This window comes from Eucyclogobius newberryi, unplaced genomic scaffold (assembly GCF_026437365.1).
Source record: "Eucyclogobius newberryi isolate DKJ021-1_F unplaced genomic scaffold, fEucNew1.0.hap1 SCAF_22, whole genome shotgun sequence".
Taxonomy (NCBI): Eukaryota; Metazoa; Chordata; class Actinopteri; order Gobiiformes; family Gobiidae; genus Eucyclogobius; species Eucyclogobius newberryi.
In genome coordinates, this window is record NW_027315857.1 from 14,114,827 (window position 1) to 14,137,116 (window position 22,290).

At 41.9% G+C, this 22,290-nt stretch overlaps 2 protein-coding genes across 2 annotated transcripts in view; both read left to right on the plus strand.

The window, feature by feature from the left end:
- LOC140371856 (uncharacterized) overlaps window positions 1-22,290 on the plus strand; it is a 179,939-nt gene that overhangs the window by 73,520 nt on the left and 84,129 nt on the right. The gene's annotated exons all lie outside the window — the stretch shown is intronic.
- nwd2 (NACHT and WD repeat domain containing 2) overlaps window positions 10,608-22,290 on the plus strand; it is a 64,636-nt gene continuing 52,953 nt past the window's right edge. The window contains exons 1-2 of the mRNA XM_072458941.1: window positions 10,608-10,752; window positions 11,612-11,786. Coding sequence (XP_072315042.1) covers window positions 10,738-10,752; window positions 11,612-11,786 — 190 coding nt within the window. The 5' untranslated portion in view covers window positions 10,608-10,737. The remainder of the gene's footprint in view (window positions 10,753-11,611; window positions 11,787-22,290) is intronic.

Here is a 22,290-nt window from a genome sequence, read left to right on the forward strand (position 1 = left end):
AAGCTTTTGTGCCATGGGGAAGAGATGATCGCTGGGAAACGCATGTGCGAGCATATTACGAGGCGGCGCACACAGGACCACGTTTGCCACCTCCAGTGAGATGAATTCACATTACAAGGTTGATTCTGCCTTTCTATCAATTCATATGTGCTTATTTGACTGTCGGGAAAAGTAATTAAAAACCGCACGCTCCCTGATAATGGAATAGACGTGTAACATGCGATCTACAGGGCGTTATCGTCCAACTGCAATTACCTGGACAAAGGACGTTATGTAGCGTTTTGGCTGTACCCGGACGTCAGAACAGCCCCAGTCCACAACGACGCGTGGTAAAATGAGACTATACAGGGAGAAGTAAAGGATGTGGTACTTTTGTGTTTGCCCTCTTATCAGAGTACAAAATGTGTACTTCAATAAGTCTTCCCCGTTGCACTTGCACTTATAATCCGGAAAACACGGTAATAAGATGCTGCTTATAAGTCGCACCTTTTTTCATAGTTTTGGCCGGGGTGCGACTTATATTTATACTTATACAGTATACTTATACTCCGGAGCGACTTATATGTGATATTATTTGTTATTTTCATACTTGCAACTACATTTCATTCTCCAGTGCAACTTATATATGTTTTTTTCTTCTCTATTAAGCATTTTTTGGCTGGTGCGACTTATACTCCAGTGCGACTTATAGTCCAGAAAATACGGTAGGTATCTTTACTTTACTCAAGTACATTTTACAGTGGATGCTCTATATGTCTTACTTTCTACTCCATATTACATTTTTAACTCAACTGAAAAATATAACGTCAATTTCATATGTTTTGAGGGTTTATTTTTAGCAAATTAATAATGACATTCTACCAAAAAGTTTTGAGTTCAGGTCCTGGCCTTGAGCAAAGAACATATAAAAATGTCTATGTTGAGAAATATATGGACTAAAAAATCTGAACAATTCTCACCACATTTCTCTCTTTAATAACAATCAATAATCTGCATGAAATACTTTTACTTTTTACTCTAAATGTACTTCAATACTTCAGTTGCTTTTTATATGTGCGTTTAATAAGGTCTGTTATCAAATGGCAAACTTATGTCTTATGCAAAACAACAATAAAGTGATATTATGGTTCTTCCTTTAACTTTAGAAACTTTTGAAACCCAAAAGGCATCACATTTTTTACGCCGCTGTCATACAAAGCAGTGAGAATAAGCTAAACTCCTCAGACGTCACCCATGTTCTGTCAAATCTGTCGTGCGCAGCATATGGACCAGGACGAGAGTCATTAGAGTGACACGACCAGATGTCTTTGAAATACTCTTCAGATCGCAGCTCCACGATTTATACGAGCACAATGCTGTTAAAGACACTGCTAGATTTTATTTCTTACGTGCGCCAGCTTTGAATTCCAGCTGTAAATCATGCCAAATTGGTTCGGGCTGTAGGGTGTAACATAACGGAAAGCATCATCAGTCACTTGCCGCGATCGTAGTTATAGATCAAGGTGCATCAGTGCTTTGCTTTTCATCGTAACACAAGATGATGTTTGAGCTCAACGTTGCTCCTTTGTTGTTTTCTTCTCACACAATCCCACTGCACATGTCTGCGCTCTGTAGCTGTCGTTGCCTGTGCAGATATTTCTACTTAAACGACATATACCAAGCCATTATCTTCAAGGGTGTCAAACTCATTTTGGGGCGAGGGCCGAATTTCGACGCTCAGGCTGGGTCACGGGTTAAAATAGAAAATGAATTATTCTTTTTATAGCCTAGTAATAATTATTTGTGTTGCACAAATCTCTGTATTCATGCATCAGCAGCAGGAACAGGAACATGGATTCGTTATATGATTTCTGATATCAAAGACCTGTTGCTGCTCAAACTTAATTTTATAGTTTAAGCTCAGTGAGAATAAACTCCTCATGTTGTGAATTAAATGAGTGCATTCTGATTGTGGTCACACAATGTCCAGCTCTTCATACACATTAGTGTGGACACAGTCAGAGCTCACAGCGCTGCGTTATTATTTTTTATCTTTATTTTTATTTCATCTTTATTAGGGACATGGGTGGGAAAACAGGTTCATAGCTTAACAAAATTAAGAATACAGTAAATTACAATAGTATTTACAGTAGGTTTTTATATACTGACCTGTGTTTTTTACCCGTGGCTCACAGAAGTTTGTTTTCTTGTTGTTAGCTCCACATTAGCGCCACTTTTAGCGCATTTCTAAGGTCCACAAAGCGATCTCCTTTCTTTCTTCCACGTGTTTCCCAAAGCCACAAGTCTCTTTCCCCGCTCATAACCCTCTGCTCATGTCAAGTCGGCCCTCGGCACTGCACGACACATTGCAGGAACGCGAGGGAGGGCTGGGCGAAGCAATGGATTGTGGGTAAAAGTTTTATGGATCAGAAATAAATAAATATAAATTAGAACCGTTTTGCGAGCCAGATTAAAACCTTTGGGGCGCTGGATGCGGACACCCCTGTTCTAAACACTTCCAACAAGAGTAATTATATCCACATGGTAGGTCATCATTCTTTACCTGACAAAAGCTGTATTTGCAGCGTGCGTTAGCGAGTGCAAGCGGGCGTTAGCAGGCGACAGCGGGCGTAAGCGGGTGTAAGCGGGCACTAGCGGGCACTAGCGGGCGTTAGTGGTAGCGGGCGTTAGTGTTAGCGGACGGTGGCGGTCATAGCCGTTGCAGGTTATGGCGGCACGGCTGCAGCGGTTCTGCTTCATGCGTTCTTTCTTTTACTGATGTTGTAAATTCAAACATAAATTTGATATCTCTGTAAATACAGTACCTTTTTTGACAAGATGGGTTTAAATATTTTCGCAGTGATGAAAGAGTATGAAGTTATCCTATTTGCTTATGACACAACCAAGATATTTTTAGCAATAAAAATACCTCATTAAATGCAAAAGTTTAATACCAAGTCAATAACATCTCCAATGTAGACCCTGTTGGTGTATTGTTTAGTGATGGGCGATACCACAGATTTCCCCCCGATCCAAAACCAAGTAATACTAAGGCAAATAGCACGATATATTGCCATATTGATTCAATACAGATACCGATTATTTTTTAAGCAAAATGCATTGAAACTCAATTTGCCGTTTGCCATTATTCTTTTCTTTCAACCTCTGCTTGAACTAATATGAATAGTAATGACCAATGTATTAAAAAAATCTAAACAATTATTAAAAAACTGTATTTTATATCGATCTGCCCATCACTAGTATTGTTCATATGTCCTGCTTCATTTAAGATAATATGTCGCTTTAGTTGTCTTTCTTCAGAGACTTTCCGATTCCTTGTTTTATTTTTATCTCAGTAATATTTCAGACCACGGTGTCAGATTAATTCCCTTGCACTCATGTTACTGTTGTAGTTTAATCAGACCATTTAGCTCCTACTTTTGCGTGACTGAATGCCCTAAAGCAAATGTATTCTCATTCAAGTCTTTATTGAATATGACATGTTTAAGCAGCCGTATTTCTGCTGCCATTTTGCACATCAATTATGCAAGATGGAATAAACCTGTTTTCTTTCCAATGGAAAACTGGGATCATGCAAAAGAATTGGAGATTAAAGTAAAATTAACATCTTTGTGCAGAATATGTGAATAAGAAACAGTTGAGAAATACGTAAGTTAATAGAATAGTAGGACGTATAGCAGCAAAAATGTAGCTGGACATTATTTTTGCGACATCTCCTGGTGGTTGTCACAAAAACTTTGTTTGGTTTCATTGGTTTTAGCTAACATTGGAGTTATAAAAATGCAGAAATATATACTTGGTCCTTGCTGGGTCCTGGTTTGGTTCAAATTAACTTAAAACTCCTTAAAATGAATTGTATTTCATTTGCAGTGGAACTCTTTGGACAATGAACTTAAGAATTGTTAATAAAAAAATAATGGGGTAGAGATTGAATAAGACTTACTTGTACATTGTGATATAAAAAAGATTACATTTAATTAAATCAAATAACTGTTCCCTAATCACAAACTTACATGAAACTGTATTCAGATTCACTTTACGTCACGTTTTTACCCTATCTCTACCCAACGGAGAAACGTATTTTCTTGCTATTGTTGAAAAGATTTACTAATTGACTTCCTGTTCAAAACTAACAAGCCCCGCCTCTTCGTAGTTGCACTTTGCATGTACATGTTTTTATTGTTGAAATGGCAAGGGACATTTTTTTGAAACCTACACCTATGACCTGTTATAGTTCAGTACTAAATACCTGAAAAAGCATAACATGTCTACTTTAACATGGTTCTGGACCATGTCTTCAATAAATCTGATGATCCAGCTTTGGTTGAACGATCCACTTGAACATACAGTGCACTTCCTCTTGAACAAACGCACAGTTGACGGCTCTGTACAGGAAATAGGTCATTAGTCAAACAGACATGCAAAGGCACATCTTTCTGCCCTGACCTCATTTCCCTTTTTTCATCTCAGCAATTTTACTCTGAGGCTGATGGCTTTGGACACACCTATTTAGCGCTGACCATTTATCCACTTACATGACTACAACCTATTCATTATGGGAATTCAATTGTAGCAGATGAAGCTAAATGGAACAGTTGCACACGATCATTTATCAAGATACCAAGCTTTTATTACATGTCATGTGTCTTTGTTCCCTTCTTGTTGGTCATTTTGTGTCTTTGTTCCCTTCTTGTTGGTCATCTTTTGTCTTTGTTCCCTTCTTGTTGGTCATTTTGTGTCTTTGTTCCCTTCTTGTTGGTCATCTTTTGTCTTTGTTCCCTTCTTGTTGGTCATTTTGTGTCTTTGTTCCCTTCTTGTTGGTCATCTTTTGTCTTTGTTCCCTTCTTGTTGGCCATTTTGTGTCTTTGTTCCCTTCTTGTTGGTCATTTTGTGTCTTTGTTCCCTTCTTGTTGGTCATCTTTTGTCTTTGTTCCCTTCTTGTTGGTCATTTTGTGTCTTTGTTCCCTTCTTGTTGGTCATTTTGTGTCTTTGTTCCCTTCTTGTTGGTCATTTTTTGTCTTTGTTCCCTTCTTGTTGGTCATTTTGTGTCTTTGTTCCCTTCTTGTTGGTCATGTTGTGTCTTTGTTCCCTTCTTATTGGTCATTTTGCAGCTAAAACTCTATCATAATAAATACAAATGTCTTTTGTTTAAATGTAAACCGTCAAATACCCTCAAAATATTGTCCAAACTCAATCTTTTCTGCGCTTTAGCATTGTCCTTTTGCGTCGTTGTTGGGTGCAGTTGGCCATGTTCCACGGTATACACCCCCAGCCTTTCCCTCTTTAAAAATCAAATGCAGCTTGAACTCGAACACACAGAGAAGGCCACAGTGGGAGCCCAAACAAAAACGCTAATTGGCGCCAGATAAAAAGTGCTATGTTGTTATTGCAATAAATAATAGCTGCAAACATCTCGTTATGGAGGCCAGATGAATTCTCTTCTCCCACTGACCACACCGCGCATTCAGTAAGTGTAGTGTCCACGATGATGTATTAGTGGAAGGTTCACACGTTTCTATCTTGGCTGCTGCTCTTCTTTTATAGTCTATTTTTGGCACCGCATCCTTGGTTCATAGTCTTTGTTGAGACTGTGTTAGATAAATGTGCTAATTAGACATTGTAGCTGCATTTTAGCTCCATTTGATGTATTTCCAAATGTATTATGGTATTACAGATGAGCAATATTTTATGTTGATCTACGGCAGTATTTTACTCCAACACAGGGCAATATTTTACACCGACCACAGGTATAAAGATTGTTAATTGCATATATTATTTTTGGGACTATTGAGTTGAAGCGTTAGGAAAGGTTTAGCTTGGGAGACATTGGATCGATTTGGCAGTTCAGCTCATGCAGCTCTCCTCCTCCTCCACACCAGCACCACCTTTGCAGCAGTTTAGTTTCATTTTCTTTCGTTTTTGTTTTCACTAGCCATATCTAGGTTTCAGGAGTATCTCTTGCTCTGCACCTCCTTCGCAGTGATCCACATTCCCCCGGGTCTAAGTGCCAATGTCAAGTGCGTATAACATCAGGCAGTTCAGACCCAGGCTTCTGTAAATTATCATATATACTGTATAAGTATCATTATCTTCTTCCTTGGGGCTATCCAACATAAGGCCCAGGGGCCAAATCAGGCCCTCCAAGTGGTTTCATCCGGCCTACAACCATCTTCCAAATATTGAAAAGATAAAATAATTTCTGGTTTAGCACTAGTTTAGACCTTGGTTTAGTCCTTGTTTAATTCTGACCCGGTTTTATTCTGGGTTAGTCCTGGTTCAGACCTGATTGGTGCAGGTTTAGTCCTGGTTTCATTTTTTTCAGTATTAGATGGCCAGTCTTGCAAAGCAATGTTCGTAAATCATGTTATTTCTCACAAAAATCTAATCAGTTGTTATTTTACTGTATTAACTCAAGTTATTGAAACAGTGTTGGGGATATTATGTGCGACCTACAATTGTATTGCAGCAGTGGTGTGTTGTACCCTTACGGCCCAGAGGGAACACAAAGTTGAAAAGCCCTGCTCTAACTCAATGTAGTTGGTATTTTTTGAGTCTCTTCAGGTTGAAATGTTGCTGGGCTTCCAAATACCAACACTGTGCATTTAAACCCACAGTGTTTGTTGTGGCTGCATATTGACTTATCGAGCTTCCCCTTCACCCCATAATCCTGTGTTTTGTGTGTGAAAGTCTGTTTTTGTAAAGCCCTGAGTTGAAGTGCATTTGATCTAATATATGTGCATTAATCAGTCTTTTATAAGCCATGCTCTGCGAGGTCTGATTCAGCCGTAGCTCGGGCCTCTCCCGGGTTTTGATACTAGCTTAGTGTTACCAGACGTGTGAAGGTAAACAGTGTCAGGAGTGGGGGAGGACTTGCACACGGGAGCAGAGAAAGCTTTTATATTCAGTTGTAATCAAAGCTGTATGGGCTCGACTGATTCATCAATTGTGTTGATTTTTCACTCATGAATAAACCCACTGATTTGCCAAGGTGCCAATGTTAATCTACTTTGCATAAATAAATTACCAAGTGGTGTCTGTTCTCATTTTACAGGCCTGGAATTGAAGATTGAAGTCAAGAAATCACAAGCCACCACTTAGACCTGAGGATTTCTGTGTTGTTGGTGGATAATCAACTTATTTATCTGTGTTTTTTTAGAGGAAACTTGATATATTTCCATGTGTCCAATGCTTAGTAACCAGGAGAAAATTCATCATTCTGAATTTCAATCGTAGAATGTTTAGTTTGTATGGACAAAGTGAGCACAATAGGAAGAGAAACACAAGGTTTATATAGATGAGTGTAAATGCATGCTAGATGAGTACAATGCCATACTGTAGAACATTCCAGCAAAGCAATCTCAACATCTCCATGGAGACGAGGAAGTGGTGTGCCGGCAAGCACAAAAGTTACATTGTGCACACTTTAAGCAGCAGTTATCATTAGTACTTATTCAATGCTAAGAACACCACATGATGCAAAAAAATTAGATTACAAGTCATTTTGGTTTGCACAAGTTTCAAGATAAGTCGTTTTACCTAGCGAGTACCAGCACCAATCTATCGAACTATGGAGCCAATGTGTCTTCTGCGATCGTAAGTCGCACTGAAGCAACATACGTTCTCTTTGCACAGAAAAATTAGCTGAGGTCACAGTTCACAGTCACACCAGAGTTCCCTCACGTGGCTCTTCTGTCAAGGACGTGCTCGCGGAAATGTCAAGCATCTCCGTTTCTTTGGCCGTCCGCGATCCATTTATGTACGCACATGACCGGGGATCGCGCTCTAACCTTGCTCTCCCGCAAAGAATCCAATTCAAAGTGCAGCTAATGGGTTAATGTTGTGGCACCAAAGGTAAAAATAGATGTTCCCAAACGTCTTTTCTACTCCCACGTGTTCCTTTCTCTACCAGATGTTTTGCCGACACGCCAATCCATCACCAGTTATTTGTGAAGTTGTTTATGTGCAATGAGGGAATGCAAAACGAACCAGAAATGTCTTGTTTCTATGTGCCTCTAAATGACACATCGAATTTTAATTTCAAAGATGGTGAGTCATGTAATAGAGGAGCAAAGTCCCATGTTTGGACATGCATGGTAAAAAAAAAGGAAGATATTTTGGCGACAGATGCAGAAATGTGCTTGTTAAAGTGTGTGCGCTGCTTTCAAGGGCATCAAATGGAGGAGCGATGCTGAATGATTCCAAAGGGCAGAGCTGCTTAGACGTGGAAACGTGATGGAATTTTTGTCTCGCTGTCATACACAGCTGTACAAAATGATATCTGGTTAAGGTTAAGGCATCTGGCACAAATAATTAGGCCAAATTGACACGTAAATCACTGCATAATCATTTGAAACTGTGGTGAGCCTGGAATAGAAATGGATACACTTGTGCTGCGCCGGTGGTCGAGTGGTTAAGTGACAGCACACGTATGACAGGCTTGTCTAGAATGTTCCCCAGAATGGCATTAAACTTCAATATCTCCAGAGAGGCAAGCAGGGGACGCCCTCAGGCCAAGTTACAGGTCAGATCTGTGGAGAATGCATGTATTTTTACTAACTAAAACAAATCAATACTCTACAATAGATTATTCCAAGTAGAGTAGTTATATATTTTAAAGACAATTATTCACAAAGTTACATATTGCACCTTTAATATTTATTTCTTGTTGTTGTTTAAGGAATACTAGATGCCCTGGCTGAGTTTTCATTCAGAGAACAGCACAAACTGCCTTGTAAACCTTCTGTGATGACATACTTTTATATCTAATTAAAGGTGCACTATGTCACTTTTCTAGTGGTGGGTAACCATGGAGATGTTATGTCTTTCCCAGGAAGGTTCAACAGTTTGGAAAGAAACTTGTCCAATTTGCATTATTTCATTCAATTTCAGATATTTTTCGGGCTCAAAAACACTCACAGTGAACGGAGTCACCTCTCCACAGATCTGAACTGTAACTTGTCATACTGCGTAATGCCGTACTGTGGAACATTTCAGGCAAAGCATAACAGGTGGCACCAGAAAAGTGACCTGGTGCCCATTTAAAGGACACACCTTGAAGCACAGTAAAGAGCAACACTCTCTAATCCAGTGCTTTTCAATTATCCAGGTGCTCTTGTGATTAACCGACGGGGGATTAGAAAGCGGAACAATCAAATAACAGAAGGTCGGGCTCTGCTGGGACCTGCATGTGCCCCGCCCTTTGGCTTCCCGGAGTTTAGATAGGGTGTTGGTGTGTCGCCTCAGCCCCTCGCCCCATGTAAGCAGCCTTAAAGGGGACAATCTGAGGAGGCAGAGGTGTAAAATCTTCCCTCAAGACAAGCAGCACCAGCCCAGAGTAAGTTCATCACATTATTAATAGTCAAGCAGAGGAGGATCGCGAATAGATGTGTTTAAACATTTGACATATTGACGTTAATAAGCATAGTTTTGTTATTCCGTGCACTTCACCGACAATTAATGGGATAATAATAGTTAGACTTATTGTAATAATACATCGTGCACATGTGTCCTCAGCTTGTGGATTACAAAGTGCCACATAATTGCCTTGAGTGCATTTTTAGATGGAAATTGCCTGTGATCCACCGTGCAAAATTGACAAATTGCGTCAGTTTTGGGGGCCGTTATAGTCAGTCACGTGATCGCTTCTTCGGCCGTAACTTGATCCCGCGCGCGCGCCGCGTCTGATGAACTTCTGCGTGTTTTTGGACGACGGACAGACGCTCTTCATCACATGCGGGGGGGGGGGAATGCTTGCTCGTGCTGCTGTTGTTAAACACTGAGCAAGTGGACTGAGAGAGAGGGGGAAAATATATATAGTTCAGCGTTTCCCCCGCACAAGAACAGCACTGCAATCAATTCCGTTTAGTACAAATCCAATACACTTAAACTTCCAGCACGAATAACCCGCGGCTGCAGCGTCGAGCTACGTTTATCGATAAAGCAATTAATTCTAAAGCCCTCCTCATCCTCCTCCTCCTCTACCTCCTCCTCCTCCATCTCCTTCTTTCTCCTCCTTTCGCTTCCAGCCGCCGCTTCGGGCTGGTACCTACGTGACAAAAGGACGCGCACAGGTAACGTAAGAAAGACAAGCGAGCATTTTAATTGTCTTAATGTGTAAAGGAGAGGAAGCAGACGCCGCCACAATGCAAAGAAATGTATTTCAACAGTTTGATTTGTAGAAGTTTGTCCGTCAAACAGACTGAACGTTGACGCATAATCGCACAGACTTGGCCGCGGACGCGTAAAGCGCTCGAACAGTTGAATAAATGGTCCGTGGAGCATCTTTGTGGTCCTGCGTGACCTCCGTCAAGTCAGACCGAGCGCAAGCGCACAGGACTGACAGAGACTTCCAACGTTAAAGTGCGTTTTTAAAGAGCAGAGTAGAGTGGGTGTTTGAGCGTTTGAAGTGTCAAATCGTCACGTTTCATCACAATATTTTACGATTAAGCGTCAAATCCGTCGACTTGCCGCTTTCCGGGAGGAGGTTGACGCTGTTGAATGTCTTATTTTGAAAGTCCCGGTCGTGCGCGGTCTCGTGGTGTTGTCGGGCTTCACGCTCTTCCCCCGCGCAGAGCTCGCTCGGCTCGGAGAGACAGCAGGATGCCAACAGGAGCACTTCGACCCACGGAGCCCGTCTTTCTGTCTCCCGGAGTCGTCTCTCGGCCACAGCGACTCTGATGGGCGATTTCACCCTCTTTTTACCGTCCGCGACGCTTGGATATTTTGAGAAGCCACGAAATGAAGCGAATGAATGTGAGCAACAAGAAGTGTCCTGTTGTTGTGCCCGTCTCCAGCATCACTTGTAGTCAAGTCTGCTCTGTGGATGCGATGCTTCATAAGTGTCTTGTTTTCTGAGGATTTCATGTTGAATTGAGTATTGGACTGCCCAACTTTCCCCCATTTTTGTCTTGTTTTCCGTCTTTGAAAGAGAGCTTTCAGGAGAGAGCAACTCCTGAAAACCAGCGACTTGACATCCTCACCTGGCGGAATAACCTCTCTTTGTGGTTATTCGCCTTCACAAGCATCTTCTCTAGGGTGGGAACACGACTGATGCTTGCCTTACTCGTCTAGTCCCAGTTGTGTATCGTCTCGTTCTGTTTGTTTGTTCCACAGTGGCATGAAATATCATGAATGCATCCAAGGACATGCTCACACATTACGCATGCACCATGACGGCAGTAGGCTGTGCGTAATCTCTTATTATTATGACCGTATCATGTGAATGCACAAACATGTACGTGTAGAAGGACCACAGTGCAAAGATGTGAAATCCATTTGTCAGTAAGTGGGATTTGTGCGTGACATGGGCGTTAGAACAATGCATCACATGTTAAAGAAAATCATTGAGTTTTTTTGTTCAAGGTTGGAGTCAGTAAAATCTCAAATTAATATGATGATGACTTATGTGATACCATCATTGATGTTTGATTTAAGTCCAAATATTAAATCAAAAGTCAACTGCTTCTGAGAGAAGAAGCAATTGTCATTAATGTCCCACGTGCGCGAATGAATCCCAGTTAAAGTGTGCGTAAATCACGTGGATTGCGCTAATATGCGCCTTTCTGGGATTGTGTGTTTACGTGTGTTTGTGTGCGTGTTTATGTGTGTGTAGCCACGCTGGAAGTCGGCCCCCACCATGTGGCCGTCGGGAGTGGGGAGCAGACAGCAGTGTCCGCGGGAGTCTGCGATGCGCAGAGCGGCCATCAGCGGCAACATCCTCGCGCTGCCGCCGCACCACGTGCCCACCGGCCGCAGCGTCCGAGTCTTTATCTGCGCCAACCCAGACGGTAAGTGCGCAAATCTGTGCGCAAGTCTGTGCGCACTGCTCACGGCAGGACGCGCACATGCTGCACACTATGAGGCTCTGATTGTACTCAGTTACAGTTACATCAACTCTACTTTCTGGAGTAGTTGAATACCAGGTGTCACCGTGAGCCAGCTGTGGCTCTAGTGCAAACTGTTGCTGTGCCCTTAGGCAAGACACTTTACTCACATTGTCTAGTCTGGTGTGTGTGTGTGTGTGTGAGTGAGTAGCTTAACATCTCCGGGTGTGGAGTGAAAGAATAAATGTAAAGGTTACCCTTCCCACTGTCAGTTAGCCTGTAATTGACAGCGTTTTATGTTGACAATGTTAAATGATTTAACCATTAGTGTTTCTGCACCGCTCCTTCAGAAATGTAGTTTTTCTCATGTTTGTGGTTGGTCCCTTGATAATTGAACATTCCATATGGAATCCAACAGCTAAATTGTCTGTCAAAGACTAAAATACAAAAAGTATAGATAAAATGAATTGACATGTCATCAATATGACAGATTGCTTTCATGGTGTGAGCGGCGAGCACGGCATTAGGTTCAGGAGACACCCAGTTGCAGCTCTGTATTTGAATATGCCCTCTGGGTGAGGGGTAAAAATAGGCTTTGTGAACTAGAGTAAACACAGCATGGTTAATGCATGCAGTGTGTTACAAAAGGAAGAGTGCAACCGAATAATAGGAGGGGTTACTTTTTTCTGAAATGCAATTGTCCCAAAAACAGAAATGATTGACCATTACAGCCTGCAATTTAGCCGATGGAAAGTCGAGCCACCTGTAGCTAAGCTGGTCGTTTAGTCTATCTTGTACCAGGGGTTCATTTTACGGAGATAGGAAAAACAGGGATTCTAATTCTTCTCTCACTGTTGCCAATTGATCCACACACATCTCAGCTTGAGTCAGAGCTGATGGTGCTCTGTTTTATGAAGTTCTCTAATAAGCAGTCTTCCTCAGGTTTAGACTCTCAGCTAACCTGCTGTTTGATCGTCCACTTGGCCAATCTCATGTACTCCCAATGGCACATATCCAGTTTGTTTGCATCCCGCTGAGTCGATGAGTGTTCCTTGTATTTTTATGAATGAGTGATTTGTATGACTCTAAAAGCCTAAAAGTGTCTGAATGTGAAAGTAACTGGTTGCCTTTTACTAGAGGGCGCTGTTGCACTGTTGAATGACACTCACCTTTCCTGTGCAGGGGGTCAACTGATCAATACTGCGGGTCAAACTATGCAGTCCATATTCAGTCCATGTGGATATGTTTTGCTATATCTATTTAGTCCCAAATCAAGTGGTGAATAGACGCTCACCAGCTCCGAAAATAGTACATTGTGTGTTTAAAGTGCATCATATTGTTAAGTTTGGAAAAAATGATAGTAGGACTGGGGAACTGAACACATTCTACTTTTTTTTGTGCTAAAGAGAATTGATGCATTCATTTGCTCCTCTTCTTTGCTCCCTCCGGGTCAGCCACATGAGTGTCCCCGTCCATCAGCCGTATGACCCCTCCACACAGCTGCTGCGGTGGTTTCCATGGCGCGTGCACACAGCTCTACTATAGGAAAGTTTGACAGGCTGGCGCTTGGGTTTTTACTTTGTCTTTCCATTTTTTAACGGGTCATTCTGTGAGTCAGTCAAAAGCAACACGGAGGCTAGAGGAGCCACTCCATCAAAGTGCTCCACTGTGAATAATACGCTGTGGATTTATGATTGACAGGCTGAGCAGCAGCGATCAGCGATTCACTTGCTTGTTTTTATCGATTCTCAGCCCTCATTTTTTCTTATCAATCAGTGGCAATCGATTATGGTTCTTTTTCCACATTGTATCTGTGCAGGAAGCTTTGGCTGGTAATCTCTTTTGATTCAGTATGTCATTTATTTTAGTTGGATAAAAGTAGTTTGTAGATAAAATGCCCCTGTGCTCAGGCAATAAACTCATTTACATATCAGATTTGAACCAGTAATGACATGCAGTTTCTGATGGTAAATAAAGTGCAACACGTTCACAAAATAGCATTTGCACATTTATTTTGTAGTATTCACAATTTAGCACTTGTCTTAGTTAATCTGGTCCATAGTCTCTCCAGCGTGTCCTGGGTCTCCGCCCGGGGCCTCCTTCCTGTAGCCCTTCCAGTGAAACGTACAGGAGACATCCGGGACAGGGCATCTCTTGACATGGGGGAGCAGCGGCTCTACTCCAAACAATCCATCCTTTTCTTCCGTTTTATCCGGGTGCTTTGGCCTCCAGCTCCTCCAGGAGGATCCTCAGGTGTTTCCAGGTCACAGAGAGACAAAGGCCAGATTTACTAAGCGAAACAGGAAGTGCAGGTATTCATACTTTTTCTGAATGGCCATGTTTTCTTTTTCTGCTGGAGCTCATATTTGAGGCCCGTTATCTCTGATGAGATTGTTCCTCTCTTCATCGCTCTCCCAAAACCTTAGAGCTTCTTTATAACCTGATTTCTGCTTCAGATAACTACATTTATCAGATAATAAGTATTAGCTAAAAACGTAGTTAGCTGGAGCACAGCAGCATCTGGACTAGCTCCTGCAGGTCTGGTGACGCTGCCCTCTCCTCTGCCCTCTGAATGGATCGCTGAGTGCTTTTTGTTTTATGTGTCGTTGATGAGATGCTTCGTGACCTCCAGCTTCATGCAGCTCCTTGTCCTGCACAGGGGCAACGTCACTCATTTTCAGTAGGAGGGGCTAACACGGGCGCCTCACATAACATGTCAAGTGCATGCTCCTCCACCTCATCCATGTGTAAATGTAATGAGCCTCCTAATCATTTACAAACCCTAATGTGGAATTCCTTTTTTATTGCAGCCTCAGGCCTTAGTTATTTTATTACTTGGTTTACGGATCCGCCGCACTTAGATTATTGATTTATACAATATAAATAAAATACATTATTATCTTTTTTTTTTTTTTTTTTACAAAGAACCGCCGAAAACGCAAAATAGCATTAAATTGAATGTAAAAAGCGGTATTAAGTCAAAAGATAAGAGCAATTTCTCGCCAAACTCCTGCGGGAGTGATTTATTTTGGAAAGCATTGTTATGACAGAGCGGCGCCGTCCAGTGCACGGTCCAGGCGAGAGCGCGCACGCGCGTTTCCCTGCTGCTGCGCGCCTCTATATCGCAAATACACATTTTAAACCCGTTTATCACATTTTCTTCAGCCCGTTTTGCCGTGACTGGGTGGGTGGGAGAGGGTGCACACTTAAGCGTCAGTTCTGTCTAAAACACGCTAAATCTACTGTTACACTCACCTGCGCGCCGCTTCCCCCCCCTCTCCTCCCGTTGTGCGTTTTGGGCAAACCCAGATGAAAACATCTTTTGAAATAGAAATTATATTTATATTTCGTCCGCCTGTGCAACATATTTCATTTGAAAATCCGTAAACCGAGTAATAAAATAACTGCGGCCTCATTTGATAGCATTTTTTAAAGGCGAGGTATATTTTAATTGATACATAAAAATCAAAAATAATAATTAATCAGTGTGTGCGAGGGATAAAATGTGATTATCATTTTGCCGTATCGCTCCAGCCGTCATAAAGACAACTGTGTTCATTTCTTGCACACACAGCTCGGGGGATTTGGCTTGGTGCACACGCTGTAGGTGGCGATTTGTATGCATGCGATCACTTAAGCTGTTAAAACTTGATAAAGCCGAGGGGCCACAGAGGATGTAGCCCGTGAAATTGTCTCCATCAAGGCGGCAATATGTCACCGTATCGAGAGTGCTAATTATATTACATTATTTTCCATTATTACATATACCTGGCCTTAGATCTTATTAGTTTTCAGTGAGCTCAAATCCACATGATTGCCTTGGTGCACATACAGAAAATTACAGCATGTAAGTGAATGTCCAAGAGCTTTTGAGTGATTATCCACCCATTCATTTCATTTTATTTCATTCATAAACTATAAAAGACAAGCCATAGTGTCATGACATTAAACAGACAAATCATGAAGGAAAAGGAGCAGAGAGAAAAGCAATAATGTGTTTTCTGCTTTGTTTTTAACAGTGGAAAATGCCCTTTTAAAGAGCAGTGTGTGATAAACTGAACTGTACACTGTAAATGTATTCAAAAGTAGCAGTTTGTCGCATATAAAATAAAGTTCTAGCTCTGTGCAAAAGGAGAAACAAGAATTATTTGCCCGACATTAAATCCGACACGAGAATTCCTTTGATAATAAATTTGCTGAAACATCAATGTCAGCGGTTTGGTGGGTGAAAAAGTGCATTGAGGTTGTTGACTCTCCCGGTTACTCTGGTAATTGCATTTGTGTTTCTCAGCTGCTCAAAGAGGCGGGAGTATTTTTGTTGTTTTCACTCTTGCTTTTTAGTGTCAGTCAAAAGTTGTTGCGGCAAAGCAAATGTTTGGATGGACGAGGATTTTCATTGTGGATTTTGACAGGAAAATTCTTGAGCTTTTAAAGGTTCTGATGAGGCTATTGTCTCCAAATGTGTCCAAAAATATACTCTAACATAAGATAAACTAGAGCCATATATAAAAAAACATGTATTTTTGGGGGGTTCCAGATCACAATTTCTAGTTTATTACAATTCATGCATAGAAAAAAAAATAAAAGATAAAAAATAACAATATTTTATTTAACAATGTGTCAGGAATATGCTAAAATGTGCCTATAAATGTTCAAATCTCGCACAAAATGTCAATGGACCATAGAAATAGAAACAAAAATGCAGAAATGTCACTTTAAACCTTAGTTTGAAAGACGATACACTCTGTATTCTAATGTTGTATACCTCCAAAAAATAAGAAATAATGATACAAATAAATTAATATAAATATCGCCACCTCTAACATGTACTATCCTGTATTGCCTTGAAAGTGTAAATCAAGTCATCTGCTTCTTAACTGTGATTGGTTAAACCCACTTGTCACTCACTCGGAGCATGACAGAGGCTGACCAATAAGAGGAGCGGGTGTGAAAGAGTGTTTGTGTTGGAGACTAGAGCTGCATTAAACAGAAAATGTGTGAATCACAATAACAATATGACAATTTCAACCAAAAAACACATCACAGGGATCATTTGTATTGATTTGTATTTGTATCCCCTTTATCGCCCCATCACAGTGTTTCATATCACATCATGCCATAATCACTTGTGTATAAAGAGAGTAAGTAGAAGAAAATGTGTATGCAATCAAAAAATAAATCATAATTTAAACAAATCCAAAAAATAAAAACATACAGTAATAAAACCCTATTTCTGTTCAGTTGCCGCCTCCATTATTTAGCTGTCAATCATGTCTAGTGGGAAGATCCAGCCAATTGGAAGCAACCTGCCCCTGTGCTGGGACAGTTGAAGTGCGCAGACACGCAGTACCACGCAGTACACAGTATGCTAACCGCTCGTACCACGCAGTACACAGTATGCTAACCGCTCGTACCACGCAGTACACAGTATGCTAACCGCTCGTACCACGCAGTACACAGTATGCTAACCGCTCGTACCATGCAGTACACAGTATGCTAACCGCTCGTACCATGCAGTACACAGTATGCTAACCGCTCGTACCATGCAGTACACAGTATGCTAACCGCTCGTACCATGCAGTACACAGTATGCTAACCGCTCGTACCATGCAGTACACAGTATGCTAACCGCTCGTACCATGCAGTACACAGTATGCTAACCGCTCGTACCATGCAGTACACAGTATGCTAACCGCTCGTACCACGCAGTACACAGTATGCTAACCGCTCGTACCACGCAGTACACAGTATGCTAACCGCTCGTACCACGCAGTACACAGTATGCTAACCGCTCGTACCACGCAGTACACAGTATGCTAACCGCTCGTACCATGCAGTACACAGTATGCTAACCGCTCGTACCATGCAGTACACAGTATGCTAACCGCTCGTACCATGCAGTACACAGTATGCTAACCGCTCGTACCACGCAGTACACAGTATGCTAACCGCTCGTACCACGCAGTACACAGTATGCTAACCGCTCGTACCATGCAGTACACAGTATGCTAACCGCTCGTACCATGCAGTACACAGTATGCTAACCGCTCGTACCATGCAGTACACAGTATGCTAACCGCTCGTACCATGCAGTACACAGTATGCTAACCGCTCGTACCATGCAGTACACAGTATGCTAACCGCTCGTACCATGCAGTACACAGTATGCTAACCGCTCGTACCATGCAGTACACAGTATGCTAACCGCTCGTACCACGCAGTACACAGTATGCTAACCGCTCGTACCACGCAGTACACAGTATGCTAACCGCTCGTACCACGCAGTACACAGTATGCTAACCGCTCGTACCACGCAGTACACAGTATGCTAACCGCTCGTACCACGCAGTACACAGTATGCTAACCGCTCGTACCACGCAGTACACAGTATGCTAACCGCTCGTACCATGCAGTACACAGTATGCTAACCGCTCGTACCACGCAGTACACAGTATGCTAACCGCTCGTACCATGCAGTACACAGTATGCTAACCGCTCGTACCACGCAGTACACAGTATGCTAACCGCTCGTACCATGCAGTACACAGTATGCTAACCGCTCGTACCATGCAGTATACAGTATGCTAACCGCTCGTACCATGCAGTACACAGTATGCTAACCGCTCGTACCATGCAGTACACAGTATGCTAACCGCTCGTACCATGCAGTACACAGTATGCTAACCGCTCGTACCATGCAGTACACAGTATGCTAACCGCTCGTACCATGCAGTACACAGTATGCTAACCGCTCGTACCATGCAGTACACAGTATGCTAACCGCTCGTACCATGCAGTACACAGTATGCTAACCGCTCGTACCATGCAGTACACAGTATGCTAACCGCTCGTACCATGCAGTACACAGTATGCTAACCGCTCGTACCATGCAGTACACAGTATGCTAACCGCTCGTACCATGCAGTACATAGTATGCTAACCGCTCGTAGCACGTCTCACTCCATCACGTCCAAATGAACTCACTGTTTCACCAGAGATTTGAAGTCTAACGGCTGCACGCGGCTTCTCGAACGCGCTAATCATTCAATCCTTTGACAAATTAACCCTGGAGGCCTTGTTGAATTGGACCTTGAAATCCCCTCTTTATGTAGAAAAAAAATGTAATTGAAAGCTGTACCGGTGACTTTGGAGGCAACAGCTGGCGGCGCAGATGTTCCGGGTGAACTGCTGACATCGGACAATATTGTTTCTATAGTCGCAGCGTTGTTTGTAATTCCTCGTGTATGTTCAATAATGAGCTTATTTCATTCACAATTTGTCTTTGCTCGTTTCATGATGGATCGTGGCGGTGTTAAGAGTGATCTGTGTTAGTCGCAGACCTGTAGGCTCTGCCAGCGCTGAGGAACTGCGAGAACATCTGGCCTTTATGGATGGCTGCTTTACACAGACTGGCTTCGCCTTCAGCTCCTTCCAGGTCATTCCATATTGATTTGCTCACTGCAGTGTGGCTTTGCACGAGCACACGCACCGTGCACATGAAGTCAGAGCTCAAGATGCTGAAAAATGCATCGCAACATGTGCTTGTTTAGAAGGGACTCTTTTGGAAGGACATTTATATTGAATTTGGTTTGTTGAGCTAAGCGTCATCTAAAGAACTGCTGAAATGTTGCTCCAAATATATGTTCTAAACTAGGGGTGGGCAGTATATTTACTGGAAGTTTGTTTTATTTTTTTTAGGGCCGCACAAGTCTGTGATTAGATTTGTGATAGAAGTTTAAAAAGGAGGATTCTGAGTGCAGCTCCAGGAGCTTTCACATTATGAATCGATAAAATACTATGTAAACACAGGATAGTTCGTTCTTTGCAGAGGAATTATATTATCAAAATATATGCAGTCCTTGAAATTTGATAATACACCAACTCAAATGGCAGTTTCAAGTCCATTGCGATGTGTTGTGCAGCTCTATTTCTTATTTTATTATCTGCTTTTTTGTAGCCTTTTATTATATATATATATTTCTATTATGGCTTTTAATTAACATTAAAAAGATACATAATTTTTTTCAAACAGTTATTGCAATATCATGCTTTACTACTACTACTACTACTACTACTACTACTACTACTACTACTACTACTACTACTACTACTACTACTACTACTACTACTAGGATCAGTAAAGGAACTGCATACTGACTGTTTGTGTCTGTCCTGATCCCAACATGAACAGCACCTTCGACTTTATATTTGATGATACTTCCCTAGTTACTTTAGGTACTTTAGTTACTTTCATCCACTCGCCAACGCCTGGTCTTCTCAGCTTTTTCACCTTTACGCTCTTTTCCATGACCAGTCTGCCACGGCAGCATTTCTTCCACGAGGCAACACTTGGACTGGCGACCTCGCTGTTTCCATCTTTTGTAATCAGAGATGTGTAATTGTGCGCCCGGGCCCTTCGCGTACGGAGCGGGACTGGAGAGGACTTTGAAGATTGCGTGCGGTGATTGCTTGTTGATGAGATTCTGCAAAAGAAAAGTGCGCGTGAATAAAAAAGGCCAGCGCACGATAACAAAGTTTACAGTGTTGGGGCCACATCCGCCGTGTGGTGATACGAGGCGCACAATCATTCAGTATTTGTGAGTTTGCTTTTCATGTGACTGCAGAAGTGAATGAGCAACTTTTTATATCATCATTTAGTATTATTGAATCCACTAACAAGGACCACGACCCCAGCTACGATGCAAAGTGTTTATTGGCATACGAGAAACATGAACAACACAAATGTACAGAAATGGCTGCCGTTTTGGGGCTTCTGGCGATGAGGACTGTAGGCTCCTGGGCCTCGATACCCCCAAAAGAAGCTTAACTGAGGCAGTGCCAAGGTCGCGGAGGTTATGTTGGGTGTAGATCTTGAAGGTCATGGAGGACCTGTGTTCCATGGTATATTGAGGCGGTCAACGACTCTTTGAGTGGAGGCAGATGTAGCAGCGCCAACGCGGGAAAAATAACCAGTAGGAAATGTGGGGACCAGGCGAGGATTGACTTTAAGGGATTAACCAGAACCTGATGCGATCTGGCCTTGATCGGTGGTGAGGAGCCACGTGACAACCAGTACGAGAAGTCCTGGAAGGAGTTTAGCTTGAACAAGTCGATGATCTTGGTTGTTTGAGGAGAAGACTAGGCGTCGGTGGAAGGTCCTTGATGCCGGGGCGAGGAGACAGTGTAACCTCTGAGCAGAGGAGGAAACCGAAAAAGGCAAAAGGAACATGCCAATGCAAGCTTTTGATGGCCATCGTTGTTTGGTTACTTGTTTGTTGTAGCCAAATTAAAGTTACGTTAGTATCTTTGTCCTAAGACATGCAACCATTATGTTTTTAATAATTCTTATATTTTTTTTGGTTTAGCACTCAAGCTCTGAGGACGCGCGATCTTCACCCTTTTACAAAGCACCACTGTATTCATTGATCTATTAAAAAAGGAAACATATGTGTAAATTCCTATTATATATTCAAATGTATGTCTATGTTAGCCATGAAACCCTTGAATATCACCATGTAGATTCTGGTCACTAATGTGAACAAATGTTGAGATAATCTTGCATAAACTGCTCTACTATCAGAACAGTTCAAACCGTCAGCTGTGGTGCTCACAATTATACAACAACAAATGACATGAACAAAAGTGCAGCTGCATTAGAAAACGTGAATGTGGCTTTGTTGCAGAAAATACAAATAAATGACAAGCGTTGGTGATTAGCACACGGTTCAAACTGAATGGAAACGTGGCTTGTACGTGTCTGACCTTTTCCATGTTTGTGATAATAGTTCCACACTAAGTATGAAACATGTTTTTGTGTGATTTTGAGCTTTTAGTGCTTACTTTGATGAAGGTCTTTGCCAGTTAAAATTGTGTGTAGAAACTGTTCAAAAGTACCGTGAGACATAAGTTAGAAAAAATCAATGCCTGTCACCCATTAATTGAAACCCATTTTGGATATATTGAACAAATAAACACTTGTCGCTTCCCATAGAAAGAATATAGCGCCGCAATTAACAATACATGCGTTCGCGGTGACGTCATACAGCCGGGACTTCCCCATAGCGGCCATTTTAAAAGGGGCACGCGATATGTAAAAACCAACACGACTGCATCCTTTTAAGATAAGATAAGATAAGATATTCCTTTATTGTCCCATATGGGGAAATTTCATTGGTGCAATGCAGGAAGATACAGAGGCATACAGAAGGATACAGAAGAAGAGAACAGATCACTTATAGGAAGTTTGAAAAACACTTTCAGTAGAAGATCTCCTATAAACAAAAACTCCCATAGACAAATAAATAAATACATAAATACATAAATACCATTGCATGTGATCACGACAGTAATTGCACATGAATATGTGTCACGACAGCACATAGATTGCACATGAATTTCACAGTAATTGCACATGAATTCCAACAGCAATTGCATATATGACAGAATTGCACATCAGTATTAGGTTAGG